The sequence below is a fragment of the Halichoerus grypus genome, chromosome 5, assembly GCF_964656455.1.
Source record: "Halichoerus grypus chromosome 5, mHalGry1.hap1.1, whole genome shotgun sequence".
In the NCBI taxonomy this organism is placed as follows: Eukaryota; Metazoa; Chordata; class Mammalia; order Carnivora; family Phocidae; genus Halichoerus; species Halichoerus grypus.
The window spans coordinates 186413523-186438193 of record NC_135716.1 but is presented as its reverse complement, the minus strand read 5'-3'; the positions used below and the strand labels follow the sequence as shown (position 1 = coordinate 186438193).

The 24671-nt window shown below is 55.0% G+C and overlaps 1 protein-coding gene across 5 annotated transcripts in view; it reads left to right on the top strand.

Moving 5' to 3' along the window:
• PRKCZ (protein kinase C zeta) overlaps positions 1-24671 on the top strand; it is a 101108-nt gene that overhangs the window by 10108 nt on the left and 66329 nt on the right. Inside the window, exon 1 of one of the 5 annotated variants that reach the window (XM_036089703.2) lies at positions 8467-8758. The exons of 3 other annotated variants lie outside the window; for them this stretch is intronic. Coding sequence is in view for 1 of the 2 variants with exons in the window: in XM_036089702.2 (XP_035945595.1) it covers positions 9490-9499 (10 nt within the window). In the remaining variant the exon portion in view is untranslated. Of the gene's footprint in view, positions 1-8466; positions 8759-9254; positions 9500-24671 lie in introns of those variants that run through there. One more of the 5 variants, XM_036089702.2, reaches the window with a different exon arrangement.

The window sequence follows — 24671 nt, the reverse complement described above, 5'->3', positions numbered from 1 at the left end:
TTTTTTTTTTTTTAAAGATTTTGATTTATTTATTTGAGAGAGAATGAGAGAGAGAGCATGAGAGGGAAGAGGGCAGAGGGAGAAGCAGACTCCCTGCCGAGCAGGGAGCCCGATGCGGGACTCGATCCTGGGACTCCAGGATCATGACCTGAGCCGAAGGCAGTCGCTTAACCAACTGAGCCACCCAGGCGCCCCTTAAGTATTTTATTCTTGATGCTATTGTAAAATGGAACTGTTTTCTTAATTTCTTTTTTGGAATTGTTCATTGCTCGGGTATAAAAATGCAACTGAGTTTGTGTATTGGCTTTGCATCTTATTTTACTGAATTTGTTTATTAGTTCTGACAGCTTTTTTGTGGAATCGTTAAGGTTTTCTGTGTCATCTGCAAACAGAGATCATTTTACTTATCCCTTTCCAATTTATGTGCTCTTATTTTTTTTGTCTTGTCTAATTGCTTCTGCTAGAACTTCCACTACTGTGTTGAATAGAAGAGTGGGCATCCTTGTCTTGTTCCTGATCTTGGAGGAAAAGCTTTCAATCTTTCACCACTTAGTGAGATGGTTGCTGGGGGATTTTCATATGTGGCTTTTACTCTGTTGAGGTAGTTTTCATCTGTGCTATAATGAGGCATGTATATGGTCTTTGTCCCTAGTTTCTGGCAGAGCTCCTAAATCCCTTGGAGTCTCTTGAGTGATAGGAGTGTCTTTTGTCATTCATTAAGAGTTCCTTTGGAACATACTTGAGTTTATGCTAAAGAGGTGATTTAGGGTGGGACCTCTAGATAGCCTCAGGATGGAGTGGTGACCAGAAAGACCTTGTGGCTAGAGGATTGGAGCTTCCAGCCCTCCCCTCTGACCTCTGGGGAGGAGAGAGGGGCTGCAGGTTGAATCAATCATGCCTATGAAAGGAACCTCCATAAAACCCCAAAAGGAGGGTTCACAGAGCTTCTGGGGTCATGAACACATGGAGATGCGGGGAGAGTGGCTTGCCCAGAGAGCATGGAAGCCCTGTGCCCTTCCCCCATACCTTTCCCTAAGCATCTCTTCCATCTGTCTGTTCCTAAGTTAATCCAGCCACTCTAGCAAATTAATCACACCCAGGAGGGGATTGTGGGAATGTCTAATCTATAGCCATTCTGTCAGAAGCACAGGTGACAGCCTGGATTGGTGACTGGCATCTGAAGTCGGGGAGGAAGGCCGTCTTGTGGGACTGAGCCCCTCACCTGTGGGATCTGATGCTATCTCCAAGTAGATGGTGTCAGAACTGAGTTAATTGCGTGGTGGTTTGGGGAGAAAAAGACACATGGTGACTTCTGTGCCTTGTTTGTTGAGTATTTTGCTTTTTTGTTTTGGAAAGTTGAGGGGATCCTGGATGGCTCAGTCGTCAGGCGTCTGCCTTCGGCTTGGGTCGTGACCCCAGGGCCCTGGGTCGGGCTCCCTGCTGTGAGGAGCCTGCTTCTCCCTTTCCCTCTGCCCCTCCCCTTGCTTGTGCTCTCTCTCCCTCTCTGACAAATAAATAAATAAATAAAATCTTCAAAAAAAAAAAAAAAGAAATTTGAGTAACTTGTCAAAAGGATATGGAACTTAGTTGTTGTCAGGAACTCTTGTCATTTAGAAATTCTGCAGCAAGTTCAGCCTTAACTCTTCCAACACTTTTAGGCCTAAATAAAAACTGCCTATTTATGTGTTTGTTTGTTTTTAATTTTATTTTTTTTAAAGATTTTGTTTGTCAGAGAGAGAGCACAAGCAGGGAGAGAGGCAGAGGCAGAGGGAGAAGCAGGCTCCCCGCTGAGCAGGGAGCCCTATGCAGGACTCGATCCCAGGACCCTGGGATCACAACCTGAGCCAAAGGCAGACGCCCAACCGCCCAACCACCCAACCGACTGAGCCACCTGGCACCCCTGTTTGTTTGTTTTTAGAGCGAGCTCATGCATGTGAGCAGTAGGGAGGGACAGGGAGAGGGAGAGAGAATCCCAAGCAGGCTCCATGCCCAGCACAGAGCCCGACCTGGGGCTCAATCTCATGACCCTGAGATCATGACCTGAGCTGAAATCCAGAGTCAGACACCCAACTGACTGAGGCACCTGGATGCCCCCCAAATTGCCTGTTAGATTGGAAACATGGAGTGTCCGTTTCTGTAACATGAATCTGTCCAAACCCAGATGACAACTAATCTGGTCTCCAATGACTAGAACTTGACACGTGTGTAACACAGACTGGAGAGATGCTGTGCTCAGCTGGAAGTCAGGCTGTGTGAAGGATCCAGGTTGCCCGAGGAATTCCTGACATGGTTCCAGCGACCTTGCAATCCCCAGTGTCCCCATGAACCCCATAAGCAGCCCTTTCTCAGCCAGCATTTCCTTTGTCCCCCCTTCTTCTCTGGCTCCTCGCTCTCCGCCATGTTGGTCTCCTCCTTGTTTAGTGAGTGTTTTTATCATGAAAGGATTTTCAGCTTTTCACATACCTTTTTTGTGTCCGTGGAGATGATCATGTGGAGTTTTCCTCTGTTCTGTTCCTGTGTATTGCATTGAACCGTGTTTTGTGTGTAGAGCAGTGCTTGCATTCCAGGGGCAGATCCCACTTGGTCTTGGGGTGGAACCCTTTCACTATGCCGCTCAGTTCTGTTTGCCAGTATTTTTTTTTTTTTAAGATTTTATTTATTTATTTGACAGAGAGAGACAGTGAGAGAGGGAACACAAGCAGGGGGGAGTGGGAGAGGGAGAAGCAGGCTCCCCGCTGAGCAGGGAACCCCATGTGGGGCTCGATCCCAGGACCCTGGGATCATGACCGGAGCCGAAGGCAGACGCTTGACGTCTGAGCCACCCAGGCACCCCTGTCTGCCAGTATTTTGCTGGGGACTTTTGCATCGGTGATCATGAGAATATCGGTCTATAGTTTTCCCTTCCTGTAGTGTCTCTACCTGGCTTTGGTATGAGGTTATGCTGGCCTCCTAGAACAAGTTTGGAGAGTTCTCTCCTCTTTAGTGTTTTGGAAAAGTTTGAGAAGGATTGGTGTTGGTTCTTTAAATATTTGGTAGAATTTGCCAGTAAAACCGTCTGGTCCAGCGATTTTCTTTGGAGATCTTCGACTACTGATTCAATCTCTACTAATTATAGGTCTGTTTATATTTCCTATTTCTTCGTAATTTTGGCTGGGCAGGTTTTGTGCTTCTGGGAGTTTACTCATTCCACCTAGGCTGTCCAGTGTTGGCAGGCAGCTCACATGCTGTCTTGCAATCCTTTTATTTCTATAGAATGAGTGGTAGGAATTGTACCACTTTAATTTCTGAGTTCAATAATTTGAGTCTTTTTTCTTTCTTAGTCCGTCTAGCTAAAAGTTTGTCAATTTTGTCAATCTTTTCAAAGAACCAGCTTTTGGTTTCATTGATTTTTTTTTTTCCCTGTTGTTTCTCTCTTTCCAATTTTGTGGATCTCTGCTCTAATCCTTGTTATTTCCTTCCTTCTGCTGGCTTTGGGTTAGTTTGTTCTTCTTTTTCCCGTTCCTTAAGTCCTGAAGGTAGCTGGCTGGCGACCCATCGCGGTTGAGGTTGCGGTTCTCGGTTGGCTGTCACAGCCACAAGGCCCCCCCCCCCCACCACGGTGGCCCCGTGTCCCAGAGGGGCGGTCACTGCGCTTCTGGTCTCATGTGTCTCTGAGTGTTTTATTTCCCTTGTGATTTCTCCTTTGATCCATTGGTTGTTCAAGACTATGTTGTTTAATTTGTAGACATTGGTGACTTTTCCAGTTTCCTTCTGTGATTCATGTCTAACTTCATCCTGCTGTGGTCGGAGAAGACACTGTATGTTTATCTTCTAAAATCCACCGAGACTTGTGGCCACAGTGCATTCTGTCCTGGAGAATGTCCTGTGAGCACCCGGGAAGAACGCACACGTGTGTGTCTGTCAGGTCCTGTCGGTTTACTGCGCGAAGCCCTCTCCTTCCTTGTTCTCTTCGTCTGGCTGTTCCTTCCTTTTTGTGACTGAATCGTATTTTGTTGTGTGGCTTTCCTGCAGTTTGCTTAGCCCTTTGTGTGCGGATGGACACTCGGCTGCTTCCACCTTCTGGCCTTTGTGAATCGGGCTGTGTGGCATCACGTGCATGTGCTAGGCTCGAAAGTACCAAACTGGTCGCCTTGTTTTGGCCACACCATGAAGACTAGTCGGTTTGTATGTGTCGAGGCATCATCAGGATAAACTGTCAGCAGGGCCCCGTGGGGGTCCCCCCTTTGAAGGGGGCCTGACTTCAGTCCAGTTCTGGGTGCCGTGTGGGCTGGCCTCCAGGGGCCCCATGATGCCTGTCAGGTGTGAGTGACGGAGGTGAGCGTGCTGGGGAGGTTGGGCTGGGAGGCCGGGCTCCCTGCTGTCAGCAACAAGGGCCCCATGGGAGCCAAGAGACCCGGGAGGGTCCCTCCCACCATGCAGCAGCATATTTCCAGGGCATTCCAGGACTAGGTATGTGGCATGATAAGGAATTGAGAATCCTGGCAGTTTGGTGGGCCAAGGCTCTGTGGGGAACGGTGTTCCCTGGTGGGACCCGCGGTGTGGCAAGCCTGTGGTGGCTCTGGGTGGTTTGTTGAAGTGCAGGAATAACGTGGCAGCCCTGGTGTCTGAGGGAGGTGCCCCTGCTGGCTCCAGGCGGCCCACGGTCCAGAGGAGGGTGGACCTCAGCACAGAAGGGCTTTGTGGCCTCATGGGTCCCCTCCAGGCCACGGATGCCTTGGTCCTTACTCCCTGTGTTTCTCCCTTTGGGCATGGTTGGTTCGCAGCCATGCCCATCCTCAGGCTGGCCTGGCTCTGCGGGGGAACCTGTGCACGCTGCAGACCGCTTCTTCCAAACCCTCCTCTGTCACGTGCCTTCTGATGCCTCTGGTCACATGGAAATGTTAACGTTTGAGTTTTGCATGTTCAAATCTGTTAATATTTTCCTTTCTGGCTACCCCCAAGGGTAGAAAAATTTTGCTTCTTGCGTTTTGGTCTTTGATCCATCTGGACTGTGAGTCTGTGTCTGGGATAGTGTGGCCCAGGTGCCTGCCGGGACACATCTCTGTCTTGGGTGGTCAGAGCTCTTGGCCCCAGAGGCAGCAAACCCAAATCTTTGAGCTCGGCTGGGGGCTCAGGGAGCCTGAGTTTCTTCGCCTGTAAGACGCAGCAAATGTCTTACTTGGGGGCGGTGGAGACGTTGGTAACGCACCACACAGGCCTGGGCCATGGCTCCTGAGCAGTCCCCTTGACTGGGGGGTGGGGCCGGTCCAGTGAGGGAGAGGCCCAGGGAAAGGCAGCAGGTCCTTGGTGGTGGGAGGGGTCCGAGGTCCCCTCCTAAGCAGGGCGGCCCCTCCCTGACCTCATGATGGTGTCTGCCCCTGGGGCTGCTGCAGGAAAGGGCCACAAGCTCAGAATGGAGTTGCCCGCGCCAGTCTGGAGGCCGGCAGTCTGCGCGGGAGGTGTCTGTCCTCTGACAGAGGATGCCTTCTGACTCTTTGCTCCTGGTGGTGGGCGCAGGCCCGAGCTGGCACATCCCTCCAACTCCACTCCTGTCTTCATGCAGCTCCTCCCCCTGTATGTGTCTGTGACTCCTTTCTTGCCTGTAAAGTGGGAATAATGGGACTGTGTATAGAGCAGTGTTTGCAAGGGGCACCCAGGGGCTCAGTCGGTAAAGCATCCAACTCTTGATTTCAGCTCAGGTCCTGATCTCAGGGTTGTGAGTTCAAGCCCCACGTTGGGCTCCACTCAGCACGGAGTCTGCTGGAGATTCTCTCTCTCCCTGTCCCTCCCCAGCACCCGCCCCCCCCCCCCCCACTGCTCAAGTTGTGTGCGTGCTCTCTCTCTCTCCCTCAAGTAAATAAAATAAGATAAAATCTAAAAAACAAACAAACAAACAACAGTGTTTGCAAAAGCGCCGAGCACCAGACCTTTTGCAGAGCAAGTGGTTATCCGGTGTTTCTAAGGGGCGGCTGGTGGCACTTGCAGGTGGCAGACTTCAATGTCATTAACAAGAGGGGTCCCCACCCTGGCAGTGAGAGCGGTCTGGCTGCCTCTGCTACGGCCCTAAGGGGGCTTTTGGAGGGGGAGGGTCTCACCTGCCGGCAGGCCTTACCACACAGAGCTGGACCCTGCAGCCTCTCCCCCTCGTCAGGCAGGGGTGTCTCTGCCGCACTTGCCCACAGGCTTCGGGGACCCTTGTGGGCGGCTGCTGGCCCCGGCAGCGTGCGGCTAGGCAGGGGACCCGGTGGGACAGGGTGGTCCCACCAGCTGGTTCCCACCCTGGGTCAGGCCCCCTTGGCCTCCCTGTGGCCTGTGGTGGAGACTCAGGGCGCCTGCCCGGGAAAGGGTGTCTGCAGCACGGCTGGGCAGGGGCGGAGTGGAGTCGGTCCTGATTCGGCTGGGTTTCTGGGTCCTGAGGGTTCGTGGAGAATAGACAGATCTGGGGGGTTCAAGGCCACTGAGGCCTGGCACATGCTGTGCTCTGTGTCACTGATCCTGGCCTGTCCCGCACCTGAGTGACGGGGCGTCCCTGGATGGGGGCGCGGTGCGGCCTGTCCTCTGGGGAGAGGGTCCCACGTTCTGAGGAGCCGGCAGCACCCGGCGTTCCACGGCGGCCTGTCTCGTCACCCAGGGTGGCTGTGGTGGTGGGTTCTGGGGCTGAGCCCAGCACCCGGCGTAGGACCCTCTGTGGTCGCAGGGAGGTTGTCCCTGGGTTAGGACCCCAAGAAGTAGGCCCCTCTCCAACTGTGCGGTGTCAGGTGGGTGGGTGCGGCCCCCCGTGCTTCCTTTCCCTGTAAAGGGGTCTGTGGTAATGGCCACCTTGAGGGGCTGTGTGAGCATTAACAGAGTTTCAAAGGGCTCCAGGAGCATGCTAAGTGCTCAGGAAGGCCAGCTCGCCCCCACCCCCAGCTGGTCAGGTGTGTTCAAGCCCCTGCGTTGTCGTCTGCAGGAGGGGGAGGAAGTAAGCGGAGCCCCAGGGTGTGTGGGGCTCTCGGTTGACCAGTTGGTGGAGCAGGGACTTGGGGGCTGAAGCCCTCGGGAGCATCCTCCAGGCCCCGGGTGGGTGGGTTACCTTGGAATCCTGAAATACGCCTGTTCGTCCCCGGTGTTTATAGGTATGTCTGTTGTTTTATTAAAAATCCAGTTTCATTCAGCTTTGTCTCAAATTACTTGCAACAAACTGGAAAAGCTAGTTATCCACCTAAAATAGGCTTCCATTAAAATTAGCAACCTGCCAGTGGAGCCGGGGTTTTCTAGAGTTCTTTGGAACTGGGTGTTTTGGTCTGCATTGGAAGTGCTCGCGCTTGGCAGGAGGACAAGGGTAGTGCCATGAAGCTCGTTGTGGGTGAGGGTTGGCAGTGGGCTGGGGAGACGTTTGCATTTCCCGTGGCGCCCACTGTAGACGTGGTGGTTCAGTTATTTTATGATTTTGTAGTCTTAGGGGTCTGCAGACTTTCTGGGAAGTCTCAGGCGGTAAATGCATCGTCCGTGCCGTAGCAGCTCGACTACCATAGTCAAACAAATGAGCCGTGGTAAACTTTATTCACGGGCACTGAAATTTGTGAAATTTGTGTTTTGTGTGATTTCCACGTGTCTCGAGAACTTACAAGCCGTCCTTAACGTGTTGCTCTGAGCACCTGCTGTTCACCAGCCCTCGCTTCCGGTGGCAGAGACTCGGGGCCCTCGGCCTCGAGCGGAGCCTCTAAGTGTTGTGTTCAGGAGGCACACAGTGGATGAAGTGCCCGTGCACGACTGGTCGGCCACCGGGTGACTGGAGCTCCGAAGGGACTTCAGGCCCCACCTCGAACAGCTGAAGGAGCTGGAGTTCGAACCCAGAGCTTTGGCCCGAGTCTGTGCCATGCACAGGAGTGAGCACAGATCTGGGAGCCTGGCGCCTGCAGATCAGGGATGGGCGGGGGTGGTTCGAGCCAGAAGCGCGCGTCTCCCGGGCCTGCAGTGTGCTGACCACACTGTGTGTTTGCTGGGGCGGGGGGGGAGGTTTGGCCTGACCTCCAAGCCCCTTGGACCCCACAGGGTCAGTGCTGGTCTGGCAACTCCAGGGAGGCTGGACGAGCGCCCTGACCTAGGCTGCTCTATCTTTTTCCTGGGTGTTTTTTGGAATTGGAGGGAATTGGGGTTGGGCTCCCATCTAGCCACAATGGCCGGATCCATGGCCTCTGTCCTCCCTCCCCTCCCAGGCCACAGCACCCAGGCCTCGGAGCCCGTGAGCATTTGTGTGGGCGCCTTCCCGGCCTCTGTGGACGCGGGCCGGAGGTCACTCGCACTCAGGTGGCCGCGCTTCCCCGCACTCCACCCGGGGGCCTGATCCGGGGGGCCCGGCCGGCTGGGCTCTGTTCCCACAGACACAGCATTCGAGAGGCTCTCGGGCTGAGCCACCCTCCTTTGGGCCGCTGCCCCGCGTTCTCTTTCAGGACCGTCCTAATGCAGAGATGCTTGTTTTCGTGTGACGTCAGCTCCTTGGTATCCAGGCCGTGTTTTAGTTGGTGCCTCAGCTGCCGGCTCCAGCTTCCCAGGGGAGCCGGGTACCACCCGGCCTGGAGACATGAGGAGGCAGGGATGTGAGAGGCGGGGGACGGGCCGGCCAGCCTTCCTTTAAATATCTGCTCCTCGCCTGTGCGCGCACCCTGCCCATTGTGGGTCCGCGGGGAGTGGAGGGCAGCGTCGGCGCACTAAAGGGAAGGAAGATGCCTCCCTTCACGCCCACCGCTCCGTAGAGCATAAAGAACCCTGTGCGGAGCAGGCGGGAGAAGAAAGCCCGGTGAGTAATGCACGTCGCCCGTGCCTTTCTGCCCGCGGTGCAGGCCGAGTGCACGGAGGCTGGGTCGGGGGCAGCGGCCTGGCCCGCAGCCTCGGCGCCGCACAGATGTTCCAGGCACGGGCGCCGGTGCCGCCAGCCTGGGGCAGGGATGCGGCCGCAGGGCTCCGAGCCGTGGGGGGGGGGGGGGGGGGGGGGTGCAGAGCGGTGAGAGGCTCTTGTTTCTGAGGTGACAGATTTTTAGCAAAACAGGCCCCGGAGGAGCGCGCCCTGCGAGCGGTGCGGCCGATGCGGGGGGTGCCGGAAGGAAACGTGTCCCCGGGAAGCCAGGCCTGTCAGCGCGGCCGGGCAGCCCCGGGAGGAGCGGTCTCGTGGCGCGGGGGCTCTGGCTGGGGGCAGCGTGGCTGTGGCGCGTGCTGCTACGGGGTGGATGTGCGCTCCGCCGTGGCCAGCGTGAGCCCCGCTCGCTCTCAGTCTGCGCTGCTGCCAGCCGGGGGGCTGCGGGGCCGCGATGCTGGAGGCCGGAGCCCCGGCACCTGCTCCCTGCACCGAGCTCCGCAGGGCTGCTCCCACTCTGTGTGCCCCTGCCAGTCCTGGCCCCGTGTTGGCGTTGACGACAGCGTCGTGGCGGAGTCTGGGTGGCACGGCCGGTGTTGACGTGCCCAGCTCACTGCACCGGGGTCCTCGGGTGTCGGCGATGAGCGTGGTGCTGGCGTCCGGTTTTCCGTTCTGAGATGGTCGGAGGTAGACCCAGCTGCGCCCGGGGGCTGCTGGGTGGCTGGTGGGGATGTGGGCATGTGGGTGTTTTCTGACGTCCATTTTGCAAGGTGTTTTTGTAAAAACCACCACAGCAGGCAAACCCCCTCCTCGGGCCGGCGGGGAGCTGATGGCCTGGGTGGACGGGCCGCTGGGGCAGATGGCCCCTTGTGTGAACGGTGCTGGGGTGCCGGGGAGGCCTCTGAGCGAGGCCGCCCCTCCCCCAGGAGCAGGAGGGACCGTCGGCCGCTCTGCCGCCGGCCCGGGTCGCAGGGGTAACTCATTAGTTTTGGATCCTTGAATTATGAGATTCAGGGTGTGTTGATGGGTGCGTGGGAGAGAAGAGGGAGCAGCGGTGTCGGCTCACGTGTGTGCTTGCCAGTGAGGAGAAATTAGCTGTGTCATAGTTTCTTGGGATGTCTGGGACATCTTGGCCTCTTTCCTTCCGTGTGGTCACGCGCTGCTAGTACGCGGCCGATGTGAACCCTCACTGAGCTGCTGCGCTGCTGGGGGGACCCCGAGCGCGGGCCGGAGCAGGTGGCTCTGGGGCCTCGGGGCCTCGGCAGGGTTTAGAGCCACGAGTGGGGCCAGGTTGGGGGAGCGCAGCCCCCGAGAAGCCCCACGGTGTGTTGCTGTCAGGGGGGCTGTGGCATGTGTCACCGTGTCTGTGTCCCGCTCAGACCCTCCTGGGGCCTCCTGTTCCTCCCGTCTCAGTGCGCCAGCCGCCAGCAAGGTGCCTACAAAGTTCAGGGCCGCTGACGGTTATGTAAGGAGTTGTATGTGCTGTTTGCCCCACTCTGAGGTCCTGCTAACCTTCCAGACGTCACCCCCGAGTCGGTCACGCAGAGCAGCCGAGAGCCTCGGACGGCTCCATCTGCCCGTGGACGCCACCCTCGGCCCCGTCCGTCGATGTCAACATGGTGGGGACACGGGGTCGTCTGTGTTCTGGTGGAGACTCCTGGATCCAGAAGCCGCCCCCCCCCACTTCTGTCTCGTTCCCTCTGGTGTTTGGGGAGTGGCGAGGGCTACGTCTCGTCTGCTGGGCATTTCTGACCACCCGGATGGCACAGAGCCGAGCCCGTGGAGGTCCAGCCATTGGGTCAAAGCTCAGGTCAGCAGGTGCCTGGGGTCAGGCTCCTAACTTCTGAGGATCCAAAGACGAGGCAGCAGCTGTTCCCGTTACTGACCAGGAGCCGTTTCGGGGATGCGTTGAGCCGGAGGCTGTGCGTGGGTGAGGGGGGCAGCCCTGAAGCCTGCTCTCCAGGGCCAGGCCCACTGAGGGTAAACCCCACTCCAGGTTTGGTGTGTCTTTGGTGTTTACATTCAGAGAATGTAACCTTCTGTGCCTCCCCCTCCTTGCTCGTGGTGAAAGAGGAGTTTAGGGTCTGGGGTCTGGGTGGGTCTGGCCTGTCTTGCCTAATCCCTGCTGCCACTGGGCCTTTGCTTGTGCTGTTTCCTTTGCTCTTGCCGGGTAAATGGCACTTAGGGCCACTGCCCCCACAACCACTACTCCATAAGAGTTAGCTGGGCCTTGCGTGCCCTTGTAGGGCCCCGGCTCCCGGCCCAGGGGCCTGGAGCCAAGCAGGCCCTCTGTAAGTGTGGTATGGGAGGGACAGAAACGCTTTTTCCAAAGTAAGCCATCTGAACCGATTGCTCGTCCAATGTTCAGATGGCTTTTGGTAATGAAGTTAGGACACAGAAGACAGCACCGTGAAACCCCCACAGGTGTATTTGCAATAGCAGCTTATTTTTAGGATTCTCCTGGAGACGTAGAATAGGGCACCTCCTCTGCGACCGGCGTCTTTTCCTTTTCTGTCTCTGAGGCCTCCAGGCTGACCCAGCCGATTCCCCTCCATGCCGGGCGACTGCGGGATGGTCTGCCGTTTCCCCGAGCAAGGTTCAAAATCAGGCAAGGCAGGAGTGCCATGTTGAGAACTAACAACCTCTTCCAGAGGTTATTTCAGAGGTGCTGTAAGTGTACTCAGATAGCTGTGCGGGCTGACCCAGCTTCACGTTGGTGCATGCGTACTTACTGCGTGAACAGGGCATTGTACCCCCAGTGTCCATGGACGGAGGGGACCCCGAGTTAATGTTTTATTGCTCAGTTTGGTGGTTTGAATGTGTCTGGGTTTGTGTGTGTGTGTGTGTGTGTAAGTTTGCTTCTCTTTTTAAGCTTCTATGGGAAATTTAAAAAGGTTTGATTTGTGACAAGATGGAGCCTCTCCACGTGTGTGTGGAAAGCGGGGGGGTCAGTGCCCGCTTGAACGGCCTGTTCTCTCAGCCCCAGACACCCCCGTGCCGTGCCTCTGTTTACTCAGATTGTGGAAGGAACTGAACAAAGTCATGTTGAGCACAGAGGCTGGGCGTGCCTTGTCTTGGTCAGGAAACCATGTTGTTACTGCTAAATGCATGTGTATAAAGTTGCGTTGTATGTTATTTTCATATATTGAATTTGATTTTGAGTTTGACGTATTTCTATCTTAAGGTATTGAATAGTCCTACATGGTTTAAAAAGAGAGAACAGGTGTCCCTGCCCCTCCCTCCCACCTCCTGGAGGGGCTCACTTTCAGTCAGTCTGAGCGGGTTCTTCTTGGCATTTATTTCCAGATTGCTAAATAACACATTTATGCTGCTTTTAGATTTTTCTAGACTTTTCTGTTTGGGACATTACCTGTTCCCCTCTGTCTCTAGAATGGGTCATCTCTCTCTTCCTCTTTCCCCAAAATAGGTTAGGTCACCATTTATTGTTTAATCACCCAGTGTTTACGTTATGGTGCTTTGCAAAGGTATTCATAAGCCACTAGTGTTACATTTTTTTTCTCGTACAACTTTCAGTTTTTCTTGGGGATAATAATTGCCTTGCCTTCCCCCCCCTGGTGTTTTCTGGACGTCTTGTCTCAAATTCGCCCGTAATTTTTCCAGGAGGGCAGCCCTCCCTTGATGCCTGGGCCACATCCCTCCTGGTGCCCCAGGGTCTCCGCACAGTGTGTCCTGGGCCCTCCCTTTGCCATCATGCTGGGGATCCCCATGCCCCTCTTCTCTGCCTGCTTCCTCCGTCCCTGGATCCCCCACCCCCTTTCTTGGCTTAATCTCTGGTTCAGACATCCTCCCAGACCTTCCAAGAAAGGGGGCCCCGAAGGTAGATTGTTTGAGATCTAGTGTGAAAGTGCTTTCCTCTAGCTGGGCGTTTCATGGTAGTTTAGCTAGGTATAGAATCTGTCCTGGAAACAGTTTTCCCCAAGCGTTTTAAAAGGGTCATACTGGTGTCTGCCAGCCTCCAGTCTGATTGAGAAGTCGGGCCATTTTTACTTTTGTGTGTGTCTTATTTTCTCCAGAAAGTGTTCAGGATCTTTTTTTTTTTTTTTGTCTTTATTGTTTTCAAGTTTCATTATGCTGTGCCTTGATGTGGCCTTTCTTGTCTCTTGTGTTGGGAAGTTACAGTGTGGGAACTGAAGGCATTCAGGCATGGGATGCTTTCGTTTATTTCTTTGATGATCTCCTCCCCTACTATTGTCTTTTTCTAGAGCTACCATGGGTCATTTGTTGGCACTCCCAGACCGGCCCTCTAATTTTCTTGTCTGTTTTCCACTTCTGTTTGTTTTATTTTCTAGGAGATACTTTCCATTTTCAGTGTCTAAACTGTCTGTTAAGTTTGTTGTCCTTCGTTTTTTATTCTGAGAGCTCTTTCTTGTGCCCTGAAGGTTCCTTTTTAAAATAGTGACTTGCTCTTGTTTCCGAGGTGGGAGATCACACCGTTTCTTTGAGGTTATTAATTATGGCAAGAGGCCCCATGATATAAGGTAATTGTGTGAGTTCTCGAGCACTTGATGGTTCAAGGCTCCCCACGTGTGAGCTGGTGTCGCCCACACAATGCCCAATGAGGGATTTGCTGTTGTTGTCTCCATCCTATGGTGAAAATGACACCTGAGGCACAGAGAGGTCAGGCGATTTTCCCAAATCACAGCCATGCACTGTGGAGCTGGGGCTCATTCCCCACAGGTGGGGCCCTAGTTCACGTTCTTTGCGACACTGCAAGGTCCCCACTCTGCTATTTGCCAGCCACGTGACCTTGGCCACAGCCCTGTCCACCCTGTGGTTCAGACAGTGGTAAGTGGGGTGGTGACCGTGGGCGTGGCTCCCCATCACCGTGAGGACTGACTTAGTGCAGCACCGTCTGAGCTTGGAGCGGCAAAAAAAAGGCGAGGTGATGAGGTAGTGCTGTCGAGTGAGTGGTAAAGTCTTCTTTCTTGGTGTTTCCTTTAGCCCTTGACACAACTCTGTTTCCACTGAAGTTCTTTTTCTCAGTTTGTTTTGGCCTGGGAGGATTTCTGCAGCCCCTGGGTGACCTCTGGTCATCTGCCTGTGTTGACACGTGGGGCGCCGTAGAGCTGGTGGACATTGCAGTATGATGGCCAGGGCAGCATCCTGCCTGGGGAGGGGCTGGGGTGTCTCACCCCTGGGTAAGGGGACTGCCACCATCCCCCAGGCCGAGCCCGCACTCCACCGGCTGCACTGGGTGAGGACGGGGCCTCCCTCTTTGGAGGTTGGGAACCCACACTGTGAGCACCCCACTAACTGGTGCATGGAGCCTCCGACTCATGGGCCTTTTAGGGTTCAGTTCTGCCCAGTCCCCTGCTGACCCCTGGGCCACCTGCTTTCCAGGTTCCAACGTGGCGCTGCCCCCTCCTGCGCTTCTCTTTTTATTTGTGTTTTTCTCCCTCTGACTTTGGTCTTGGGAGGGAGTGTGGGTAAATAATTGTGTTCCTGCTGCTGTGTTTATCTGGACACCATCTAGATTATACCTTCCTGAGGCTAAATTACTCAGGAGAAGTGGCGCTAAGAAAGGTCTTCACAGGTGGATGTGGGCGTGCGTGGATGTTGTGAATCAGCATGTCCAGAGGGCCCTGAGTCACCATGGGACCAGAGGACGAGGGCAGAGCCTTAAAGGAAGGGGCTGTGACTCACTTTCCTTTGATGGCCAGTGGACTCGTGCAGGGCTGGCTCTTAAGCCCCTTTCCCCGAGTGGGTTTGAGAAGATGGAGCGGGGTGGACCAACCGGTGCTTCGGCCACACAGGAGGGTGTGTGTGTGTGTGTGTGTGTGAATAGACTTTATTTTGTAGAACAGTTTTGGGTGTTCAGAGAAATTGAGAAGATAGTACAGAATACCAGTCTCCCCATTATTAGCGCCCGTGTTAGTGTGTAGTCAGTTACGGCAAACTAACCAGTATCAGTACGTCGTTACCATTAGGTGAAGTCCACACTTTATTCAGGTTTCCTTAGTTTTCCCCGACGTCCTCTTTCTGTCCCAGGACCCCACATGACAGACATTCAGTTGTCACCTCCCCTTGGGCCCCTCAAGGCTGTGACAGTTTCGGACTTTCCTGTTTTGGGATGACCATGATGGTTTTGAGGAGTGCTGGTCAGGTGTTTTGTAGAATGCCCCTCAATTTGAGTTGCTCTGATGTTTTTCTCATGGTTAGACTGGGGTGTGGGTTTCGGGGAGGAGACCCTGGAGGTATAGTGTTCTCTCATTGCATCGAATCACTGGTCCTTGCTCCCAACATGGCCTGTTACTGTGGCGTGATCTTGGTCACCCTGCTCGGGCATGTCTGCCACGGACACCGCTGCCCCCTTTGGAAGGGTGTCCCCACAGCCCACACTGAGGGGAGGGAGGCACGCTCCCCCTCTTTGAAGGGGCGTCTGGAGGTCTGCACAGGAGCTTTGACTCTTCACCCCCAACCTTTACTTGTGTGGACTCATGGATGTCAACCTCCTACTTGGGTTGCTCACGTTACTGCAGCTTTGGCCACTGCAAGTTGGCCCCAGGAGTGGTGACGGCCAGACCTGGCAGGAGGGGAGGGGCTGGGAGGGTGGGCCTGGAGCCCCCGTGGGGAAGGCAAGGTGGGCGATCTCTGGCCCCCCTTCCAGCCAGGCAGGAGGAGGAGCAGGGCGTGGACCTGCCCAGCCCTGGACACAGGCTCTCCCTCACTTCACGTCACCCCTGGAGCTCTGTGGGATGCTTAGTCTGGGGAGCGGTGACAAAGGCGTGCCCTGATGAGCCTTCACGGAAGCTCAGTCCCGTCACAACGCCACTTCCAAACGGGGCAGTCTTCTGCTCTGTAACCCTGTTCGCTTCTCTTGCATTTCCTAATTCTGTGAAACGGTGACATAAAACAGGCTTGATCGAGGCTGTCCTGGTTCTAACTGAATTTCCCAGTTGGACGCTGCGTAGTTGTAGCAGGAAGGTGCCCAAGCATCTTTTCACACTGCTGTCCGGGTGGACACAGGCACAGGACTGCTGGAGGAGGTTCCATTTACTTCTGCGAGCCTGGCGATGGCTCCCACCACTCAGTCTGTCCTGGCTGCCTGGTTCCTGCTCTGGGGCCGTGTCTGGGGAGAGGGACCCCGTGCTGCGCGTCGTGAGGCACACGTGTGCAGGGTGGGGAGGCTGGGGGCTGCCCGAGTGGCCATCCAGGAGGACTGGTCACTTGCATCTTTCAAGCGTCCGTCTGACCGTCTGCCTTAAACGAAGGGGAGCGGATCTGGTATGCTGCGCTTACCTGGGCCTGTAAGGAAAACGGATCTGTGTGGAGACACGACTGATCATTTCGTGAATATGAGATTGATTAATCCTGGGATACAAGCGGCGGTGTGCTGGAAATGTTCTCTCTGGGGAGAGAGCGAGGCAGACCTGGTTTCCCTGGTGTAGAAACTCCACCTCCGCTGGTGGCATGCGGTCGTCACGACGTCACGGAGGGCAGCCCAGGTGAGAGACGCACACTTGCTCTGGAGAGCTGGACATGGCCCTGCAGGGGTCCCCGGAGAGGGGCTTCCGCAGTCAGAGAAGGAGGTTGGGAAGGTGACGTGGAGACCGGGTCCCGTTCGGTGGGTCACGGCAGCTCTGAAAAGGACAGCTTCCGGATTGGCTCTGGGCTGTCCCCCTTCAGCACGGCGCCCATAAGGGTTCATGGTGAGCAGGGGAGCTGAGAAACGAGCAGCTTCTGGGGCAGCAGGCCCTGAGGGCGGCAGGTGGGGGGCCAGCGTGCTGCAGCTGGGACGCCCCCCCAGCCGTCCCCTCGTACTTTCCTCTTCTTGCATCTTACTAGGTCTGCATATGAAGGTCATTTAAGGCTGTCACACTGGTTGTACCTTCTTCCCGCGTCACTGCATCTGGGTCTTGGCCGGGACCCCGCGGCAGGCCCCTGGAGGGACAGGCGTTAGGGAGAAGGTGCAGCGACGAGGTTGGCCGCTGCGTCCGTGGTGCAGACCGGGCTGCTCGGGGCCCGTCTCCAGCACAGAGCTCTAGCCCCTCCAGTCCCGTTCCAGCCTCCGGCCCTCCAGCCAGCCGCCGCATGATCCTCCGTACGCTCACGAAAATTACTGCGACCTCAAAGACCTTTCGGATATGTGGTTTTCATCGAGCGTGGGCTGTATTTGAAACTTAAAATGGGAAATACTAATTCATTCAAGCATTTTAAGCCTGTTAAATGTTAATATAAGTAATGTTAATGAAAGATTTAATTTTAATGAAAAATGACTCCGCTCCAAAAAAAAAAAAAATAACCGCGTGTGAGGGTGGCCGTGTTGCTGGGAACCCCAGGGGTGTCTGGCAGGGCAGATGGCCGGACCCCCTGCGGGCTTCTGTATCAGCCCGGCGTGTGCGGTTTAAGCGTACGAGGAAACTGTAGCATTTCGAAAAGCTTGGAGTGTTTGAATAGCCTTTTCAGATACACGTGTGTATTCTTCTTTTGTATTTCTCTAAAACTCAGCAAGTAGTTGTTTTTGATATGTTTGTTGCCACGTAGAATCTGAAACCGTATCTTAGGTTCAAATCCTGCAATCTCTTACGTTTGAGTAAGTTCGTGACCCACACATGCTTTTGTGATGTCGCACGCTGGTCATCTGGAAAATGTCACTGAGTTATGCTAATCTCCCGAAGGTGTGCAGGGAAGCCCCCTCCACTGTGTGGAGAGAGTGAAGGAGGCAGAGAATGTCCTACTGTGGGGATAGCTTGCAAGCAGGGCTCTCCCATGGGGGTTCCCAGGACCCCGGGGTCCCCAGGCTTCCCAGGCTCAGCCAGCTCCCTCTGCCCCCTTGCAGGGCAGGACACACGTGGCTGGCTGTATGTGGCCTGTAGCCCGTGGTCTATGCTGGGGGCGTGGATGGGGGAGGAGGGTGCTGAGGACGGTCAGGATCCACTGTCTCTGGGTGTCCCGCCACTCAGGTCAACCAGAGTTGGGTCTGCTTGGCCACACGTCATCGTTACCCAGGGGAGGTGAGATGTGGGGCCGGGTGCTGGACGTGCGGGCTTCGCAGGTGTGCCCTTGGCACCCCACAATGACTGACCTGAGCCTGTGACTGACTCTCTGCACCCTACCCTGTGACTGCATGGGTGGGGCGGGACGGTGGGGGGGACGGCTCTGTCCCTGGGCAAGGGATGGGGGGTTGTCGCATGTACAGAGGTTCTCCTGGGTGTCCCACCCAGCTCAGGTGGGCACAGCAGTGCCGTGGGGAGCCGTGTGGCAGGAGGGCAGGAACAGACTCGCGGGAGTGGCACGAGGGTCCTGAGGGAGTGGGCAGAGGCAGGCTGGGGTCTGCTGTGGGTCCCAGCAGCCAGCCCTTAGTTTTGTGTCATTAAATGGCACTTCCTTGGATGGTATTTTGTTCTAACAAAAATTAATCAGTGGTATTTTCGGTATTTTGGCATGCATACTTAAGGGAAAGACAAGGACACGGGTCGTCCTGTGTTCTCACGACCCCCATGATTTTGGGGGTACATGGCACAGTTAGCCAACAGCTGGGGCCCAGCCGAAGCCGGTGACACACCCACAGAAGCCCGGTAGTTGGAATTGGGTGCGGATGTGTTCCCAGACCTTCAGAACCGGGGCCCCGAGGGCTGGCCCTCTTGGGTCTTCCCTGTGGCCCCCTAGCCCACCAGCGGGAGGGCCCAAACCCACATTCTTTGCCACAGTGCCTGCAGCCTCCCCCTTTACCAAACCATGCGTTTGTTTATCGTAGTTTTTTGAAAATTCTTTTTATCTGAAGATACCTGCTGCAAGCCGATGGCCCCGGTGATTTTGTTTCAAGCACGGTGGTTTCGGCATTCCCCAGCGGCTTTGCCAGACTCGGGCGTTCCTGCCGCCGTGCCAGGGTGTTCAGGGACCCTTCCCAGCATCGGTTGGCGTTATGCCGTAGGAAAGTGTGTCCCTTCTTCCCAGCCTGTTTACAAATACCCTTGCAATACCAGTACGGACTGGAAGATTTTCTAGAACTTCTGTTGTCTTAAAAAACACTTGTGCCGTGATGGATGTTGAGGCTCAAAGCCTCCCGCATCTGACCGCCGAGGTGTGAGCTCCGTGAGCTCTGACACTTCCCAGCGGTTTTGAAAGCCTTTCGACACTTCCCGCCCAGTCGCCTCTGGGATCCCCATGCATACTGGGGGCCAGCCTGGAGCCAGCCCGTTCCTCAGGGAGCGGCCCCAGCCGCCCTCCACCCAGACCACAGAGCCACCCCCCACACGACCCCCCAGGACCACAGAGCCCCCCGCGCGGCCCCGGCTGGCTCCCACGTGGGCCCAGCAGAGGCGGACGTGATGGGTCCAGAGCTGGGGTCCAGAACCAAGGTGAGGCTGGGGTTTCTGGGCTCACTGGTCTGTGGACTTTTTGTGCGTGTTTTTGGGGGTCACCTTGAATTCATGTGTTGTCAGATGAATGGTGGTGGTGTCAGCCTAGCCTGCTTCTGTTTCCGTAGTTTTAGGGTGTTTCCCCCGTCCTAGCTGGTCTTACTTATGGGCTGTGTGACACATTAACCTGACTTCAGACATAAAAACCACACAGAGGGATGGCTCCATCCCATTTGCTCATTTCACCGACCTGCACGTCTTCTCGTCAACACAGGAACACGTGTGTGTTAGCGACTCTTGCTGCATAGACGGTCTCCGCGTGTGTACGCTCCTCTGGACGTCCTGCACCCGTCCACATTCTAATAGTAGGAATACGTGTATGTATTTAGGATGAGAATAGAGATCAAAAGAAGTGATGAATTTTTAAATACCAATGAACACTTCAAGCATCGCAAAATCCAGAAAAATAGCATGAATTACACTCCTCGGTAAACATCTGCATGGCGTGATTCTGTACTTCCTCACCCGGATTTTCGAACTGTGAACCCAGGCGGCGTCCTCAAGTGGCAGGTTTGCAGTGTTTTCTGTAGGGAAACCCAGTGCTGATGACCTCAGTATTCCCATGCCACTGTTGACAAAATTTTACTTTCTGGCCACTTTAAAATCCTTTATTTTCAGCCTCAGAATTATTACTGTAACGTCACATAAATTTTTGGGATTGTTTTGAAATTTGGGGAGAATCTCAGTTGCTCTTATGTGAGATCGGTAAGACTTTAGGACATTCCAAGTTTTCTTGTGGCGTGATTAGTCTGAAATGCTCTTTGGGATGACAATGCTGCATTGCTTTGTGCAGAGCCCTCCCTGGCGGGACGCATTCTATCAGTTTTATGTTCTCGGCATTCATGTTGTAATGTTTTAGAGATGTGTGAAATGTAGGACCCGGTTTCGTATTTTTGTGGAAATGCACAAAACACAGCTCGCCACGCAGAAGTGCCCACCAATACAGGGATTCTTATGTGTTCTGAGGCACGTAGTTCTTTATTATTATTAACTATCATTTGTTAAAAGATTTTATTTATTTGAGAGAGAGCGAGTGAGAGAGAGAGAGCACAGAGGGAGAGAGGGAGAAGCAGACTCCGCTGAACAGGGAACCCGACTCGGGACTCAATCCCAGGACCCGGGATCATGACCTGAGCCAACGCTTAACGACTGAGCCACCCAGGCGTCCCCTATTATTATTAATTATAATTTGTATTCAAAATAACTACTTCTGCTCAAAACTGGGAGGCAGTTGTTGGTCGTGCAAGGCATCTTGGCGGACAGCGAGCCCCCAGCATGTGCGATGCCCCACATCCAGTCACCCTCCTCACGCATCTTCTTCGGTAATTGTGGCTTTAAAAGAAATCACATAATATAGAATTTACCACTTAACCTTTTTTAAACGATTCTTTTGATTTAGTCTTTATTGTTTTAGAGCTACGTAGGTTCACGGCAAAGTTGAGAGGAGGGTGCAGAGATTTCCCCTATATTCCCAGCCCCTGTTGGCGCACAGCCTGCCCCGTTATCTGCACCCCACAGAGGGTGCATTTGCGACGGTCGACAGGCCTGCAGGGACGCGTCGTCATCCCCCAGAACCTGCAGCTGACTTTGGGGTCACTCTCGGTGTTGTGCAGTGTGTGGGTCCAGACACGTGATGACACGTATCCATCCTCGTGGCTTCACTGCCCTGCTCCACCTGTTCATTCTCCTCTCCCAGCCCCTGGAATCCCCGCATCTTTTTACCGTCTCCATAGTTTTGCCTTTTCCAGAACGTCGTGTAGCTGGAATCATACAGCCTCTCTCCCTTGGTGATAGGCACTCAAGTCTCCTCTGTCTTTTCGTGGCTTGCGAGCTCACCTCTCTGTAACGCTCAATGATACCCACTGTCTGGATGGACTGCAGTTGTTTATCCGTCACCTGCTGGAGGGTATCTTGGTTGCCTCCCAGTTCTGGCAGGTGTCGGTGAAGCTGCTCTCAACATCTGTGTGCAGGGTTCGGTGTGAACAGAAGTTGTCAGTTCCTTCGGGTAAATGCTGAGGAGCGTAGTCAGGGTGCTGGATCATACGGGAAGAGTCTGTTCAGTTCTGTAAGAAACCGCTGGACGTTCCCCGGAGCGGCTGCGCCATGTTGCGGTCCACCAGCAGTGACTGAGCGTTCCCAGGTTTGGTGTTGCCACCGTTCTGGATTCTGGTCACTCCGACGGGTACGTCGTAACCGTTCCAGCATACGGTTCAGAGGGTTAGCCGCACTTGTGGTTGTGCAGTAGGCCCTGAGAGCTTTCTTCTTGTTGGCTTGTCAGCACAGAGCAGTGCGTAAGGAGCGGGAGATAAACGTGGGTTTGGAGCATCAGGGCTCACAGGGTAAGGCTTGGTCACGGGTAACTGAGTGGACAGCTGGGAAGGGGCCCTCCGCACCGAGAGAGCTGGACCGTCAGCCCCTTGGACGGGGGCCTGAGATGCCAGGGGCTCTCGTGGCGAATGCACCTCAGGTGAAGCCTCTGCTTGCGGGGATTGCAACGATGCCCTCGTTTTTGCTGTACTTATTTGGGTCTTATCCCACCGTCCAGAAAATTTTGGTGTTGTGTTACCCAAGGAATAAAGCAAGATATCGGAGCAATATGTGAATTATGTCATCAAAAAGATTCATCCTGTAAAGAACAAATGAGTGACTCGGAGGTGCTTTCTTCTGGACCAGCATTTTGGGAAGGGGGGAGGGTTTGCTGCTCCGAGTGGTCTGGGGACACACAGCTGACTCTTAGGAATGGGGCACAGAGCGCCGTCCAGCCTCAGCGGGGCCCAGGGACAGGCGTGCGGGGCAGGCTGCCTGGTGACTGGCACGTGCTGGCTGCCCAGACACATGGTGTGAAGGCATCCTTTGTTCGGACCAGAGCAGGGCTGGTTCTGAATAGCCGCTTTCTCTGCCTGCCCTGTGCGGTAGCGAGGGGGGCTCTGCCTCACATGCCGTCCAGTTCCACCTTGCGTTCTGCTGCTTCCCTTGGTGTGACCTTAGGAAGGTCACTTAGCTGTTTCTTCATCTACCTGGCCCCGGCCCTGCCTCCCTCATCTGGATGACCCACCTCTGCAGGCTGAAGGAGCCTGTAAACAGGAGTCCTACTGGCCCTCTACCCCGCCTTGGCCTCCCTCGGGCCCCTCCCACTTCTCTCTGGTCAGCAACATCCCCTCACCGCCTTAGCCCTACCTCCCTCTGCATGGACAGCCCATGCCAGCAGGTCGGCATGCCTCCCCCATTCCCTGTCTTCCTACCCATCCCCCCTCCACCCCATCCCCCCTCCACCCCATCCCCCCTCCACCCCATCCCCCCTCCACCCCATCCCCCCTCCACCCCATCCCCTTCCGCCCCATCCCCCTTCCACCCTATCCCCCTTCCTCCTCATCCTCCTTCCACCCCATCTCCCCTCCACCCATCCCCTCTCCACCCCATCCTTCCCTCCACCCATCCCCTTCCACCCATCCCCCCCACCATCCCCCCTCCACCCCATCCCCCTCCACCCCATCCCCCTCCACCCCATCCCCCCTCCACCCATCCCCTTTCCACCCCATCCCCCTCCACCCATCCCCCCTCCACCCCGTCCTTCCCTCCACCCATCCCCTTCCACCCATCCCCCCCACCATCCCCCCTCCACCCCATCCTCCCTCCACCCATCCCCCTCCACCCATCCCCCCCTCCACCCCATCCTTCCCTGCACCCATCCCCTTCCACCCATCCTTCCCTCCACCCCATCCCCCTTCCACCCCATCCTCCCTCTACCCATCCCCCTCCACACCATCCCCTTCCACCCCATCCTTCCCTCCATGTCCCCCCTCCAGTCGCTGCTCAAAGGCCTCCCCTTACATGAAAGCTCACCCCACCCCCACCCTGTGTGGCCTCTGCAAGGATGTGTCCTCCATGGACATTTACTGGACATCTTTCAGTGAAGATGCTGCCAGGACAGTGATGGATCTCATGACTCGACTCCCCCTCCTCCCACTGGGGGTGTTCCCAAAGATCTCCATATCCTGGGACTCGTTGGGGGGGCGCTGTGTCGGCGCTGCCTGCTGCCTGGATGGAACGTCACCTCTGCTCTCTGGGTCATGCTCCGGGAGACCACGTGTGCGGCTCAGCTGCTTGGGAGCCTTCAGGGCTGCGGTATCTTTGCCCAGTGTCTCCAGAGGGACGTGTTGGCAGCACCAGAAAGAAGGGACTTGGCACACGGTGCTTCTCTGGGAGGCCCCTTGCACACGTGGAAATGAAGCTTTGAGTCTTCGGTTCATTTCCCATCCCTGTTCCACGTGTGGTTCTGTCCGTGGGACCTGGGGTGGCCGGGCTTTGAGCATCAGGGGACGTGCCTGGGATAGAATTTGCCGGGACGGACCTCACAGCCCAGGACTCCGTGAGCTGGGGGGGGAGGGGAGGGGCTTTTCATTTTTGCTTATAACATTTAGTTTCTTTGTGTTTGGACTTTTTTCCATACACATATTTTAACCATATTAATTTCACTTTCTGTACAATTTGCAGAACCTCATTTTTCTTGACGTTATGATCTAATGTTGTGAATACCATTTTCAAAAAATGCCAAACGTGCATGATATGGATATATTTTAATAAAAGGGTCACAGAACCATAGCTCACCATTGTTTTTTGGTTTGGTTGGTTTTGTTTTTTTATTTTTGAATTGCGGTAAAACACACATAATATAAAACATACTGTTTTAACTTTTTAAATGTACGGTTCAGTAGTTAAAGTACATTGCCATTCTGGTGCGGCCATCACCGCCGTCCGTCTCTGGAACTTTCCGTCTTCCCAAACTGAGACTCTGCACCCATGAAACACTACCTTCCCCCACGGCGCCCCGCGCCCCCTCCCTTCTTCCCTCCCGTCTCTTCTGGATTCGCACACTCTAAAGTACCTCATAGAAGTGTAATCACACAGCGTGTGTCCTTTCGTGACTGGCTTATTTCATGAGCATCAAGGCCTCAGGACTCACCGATGTGGCTGGTGTCAGCATCTCCTTCCTTCTGGAGCCTGGATAGTGTTCCGCGGATGGTTAAGCCACGTTTTGTTTATCCATCCATCCATTGGGGGACCCCTGGGCTGCTTGCACCTGTTGGCTGTTGTGATATGGGTGTCCCCTCGAGACCCTGCTTTCTGTTCTTTCGGGGACACACCCAGACATGGAGGGCTGGACCGTATGGTAATTCTGGTTTGATTTTTTGAGGAGCTGCTGAACTCTTTCCCGCAGAGGCTGCAGCATTTTGCGTTCCTACCCACCAGCGTGCAGCACTCCGGTTTCTTCGTATTTCCACGAATACTCAGCTGTTTGCTGTTTTTTCTTTTCTTTTTTTAAGATTTTGTTTATTTTGAGAGACAGAGAGAGAGCACAAGCACGGGGTCAGGGCAGAGGGAGAAGCTGACTTCCCGCTGAGCAGGGAGCCGATGCAGGACTCGATCCCAGGACCCTGGGATCACGACCTGAGCTGAAGGCAGACGCTTGCCGACTG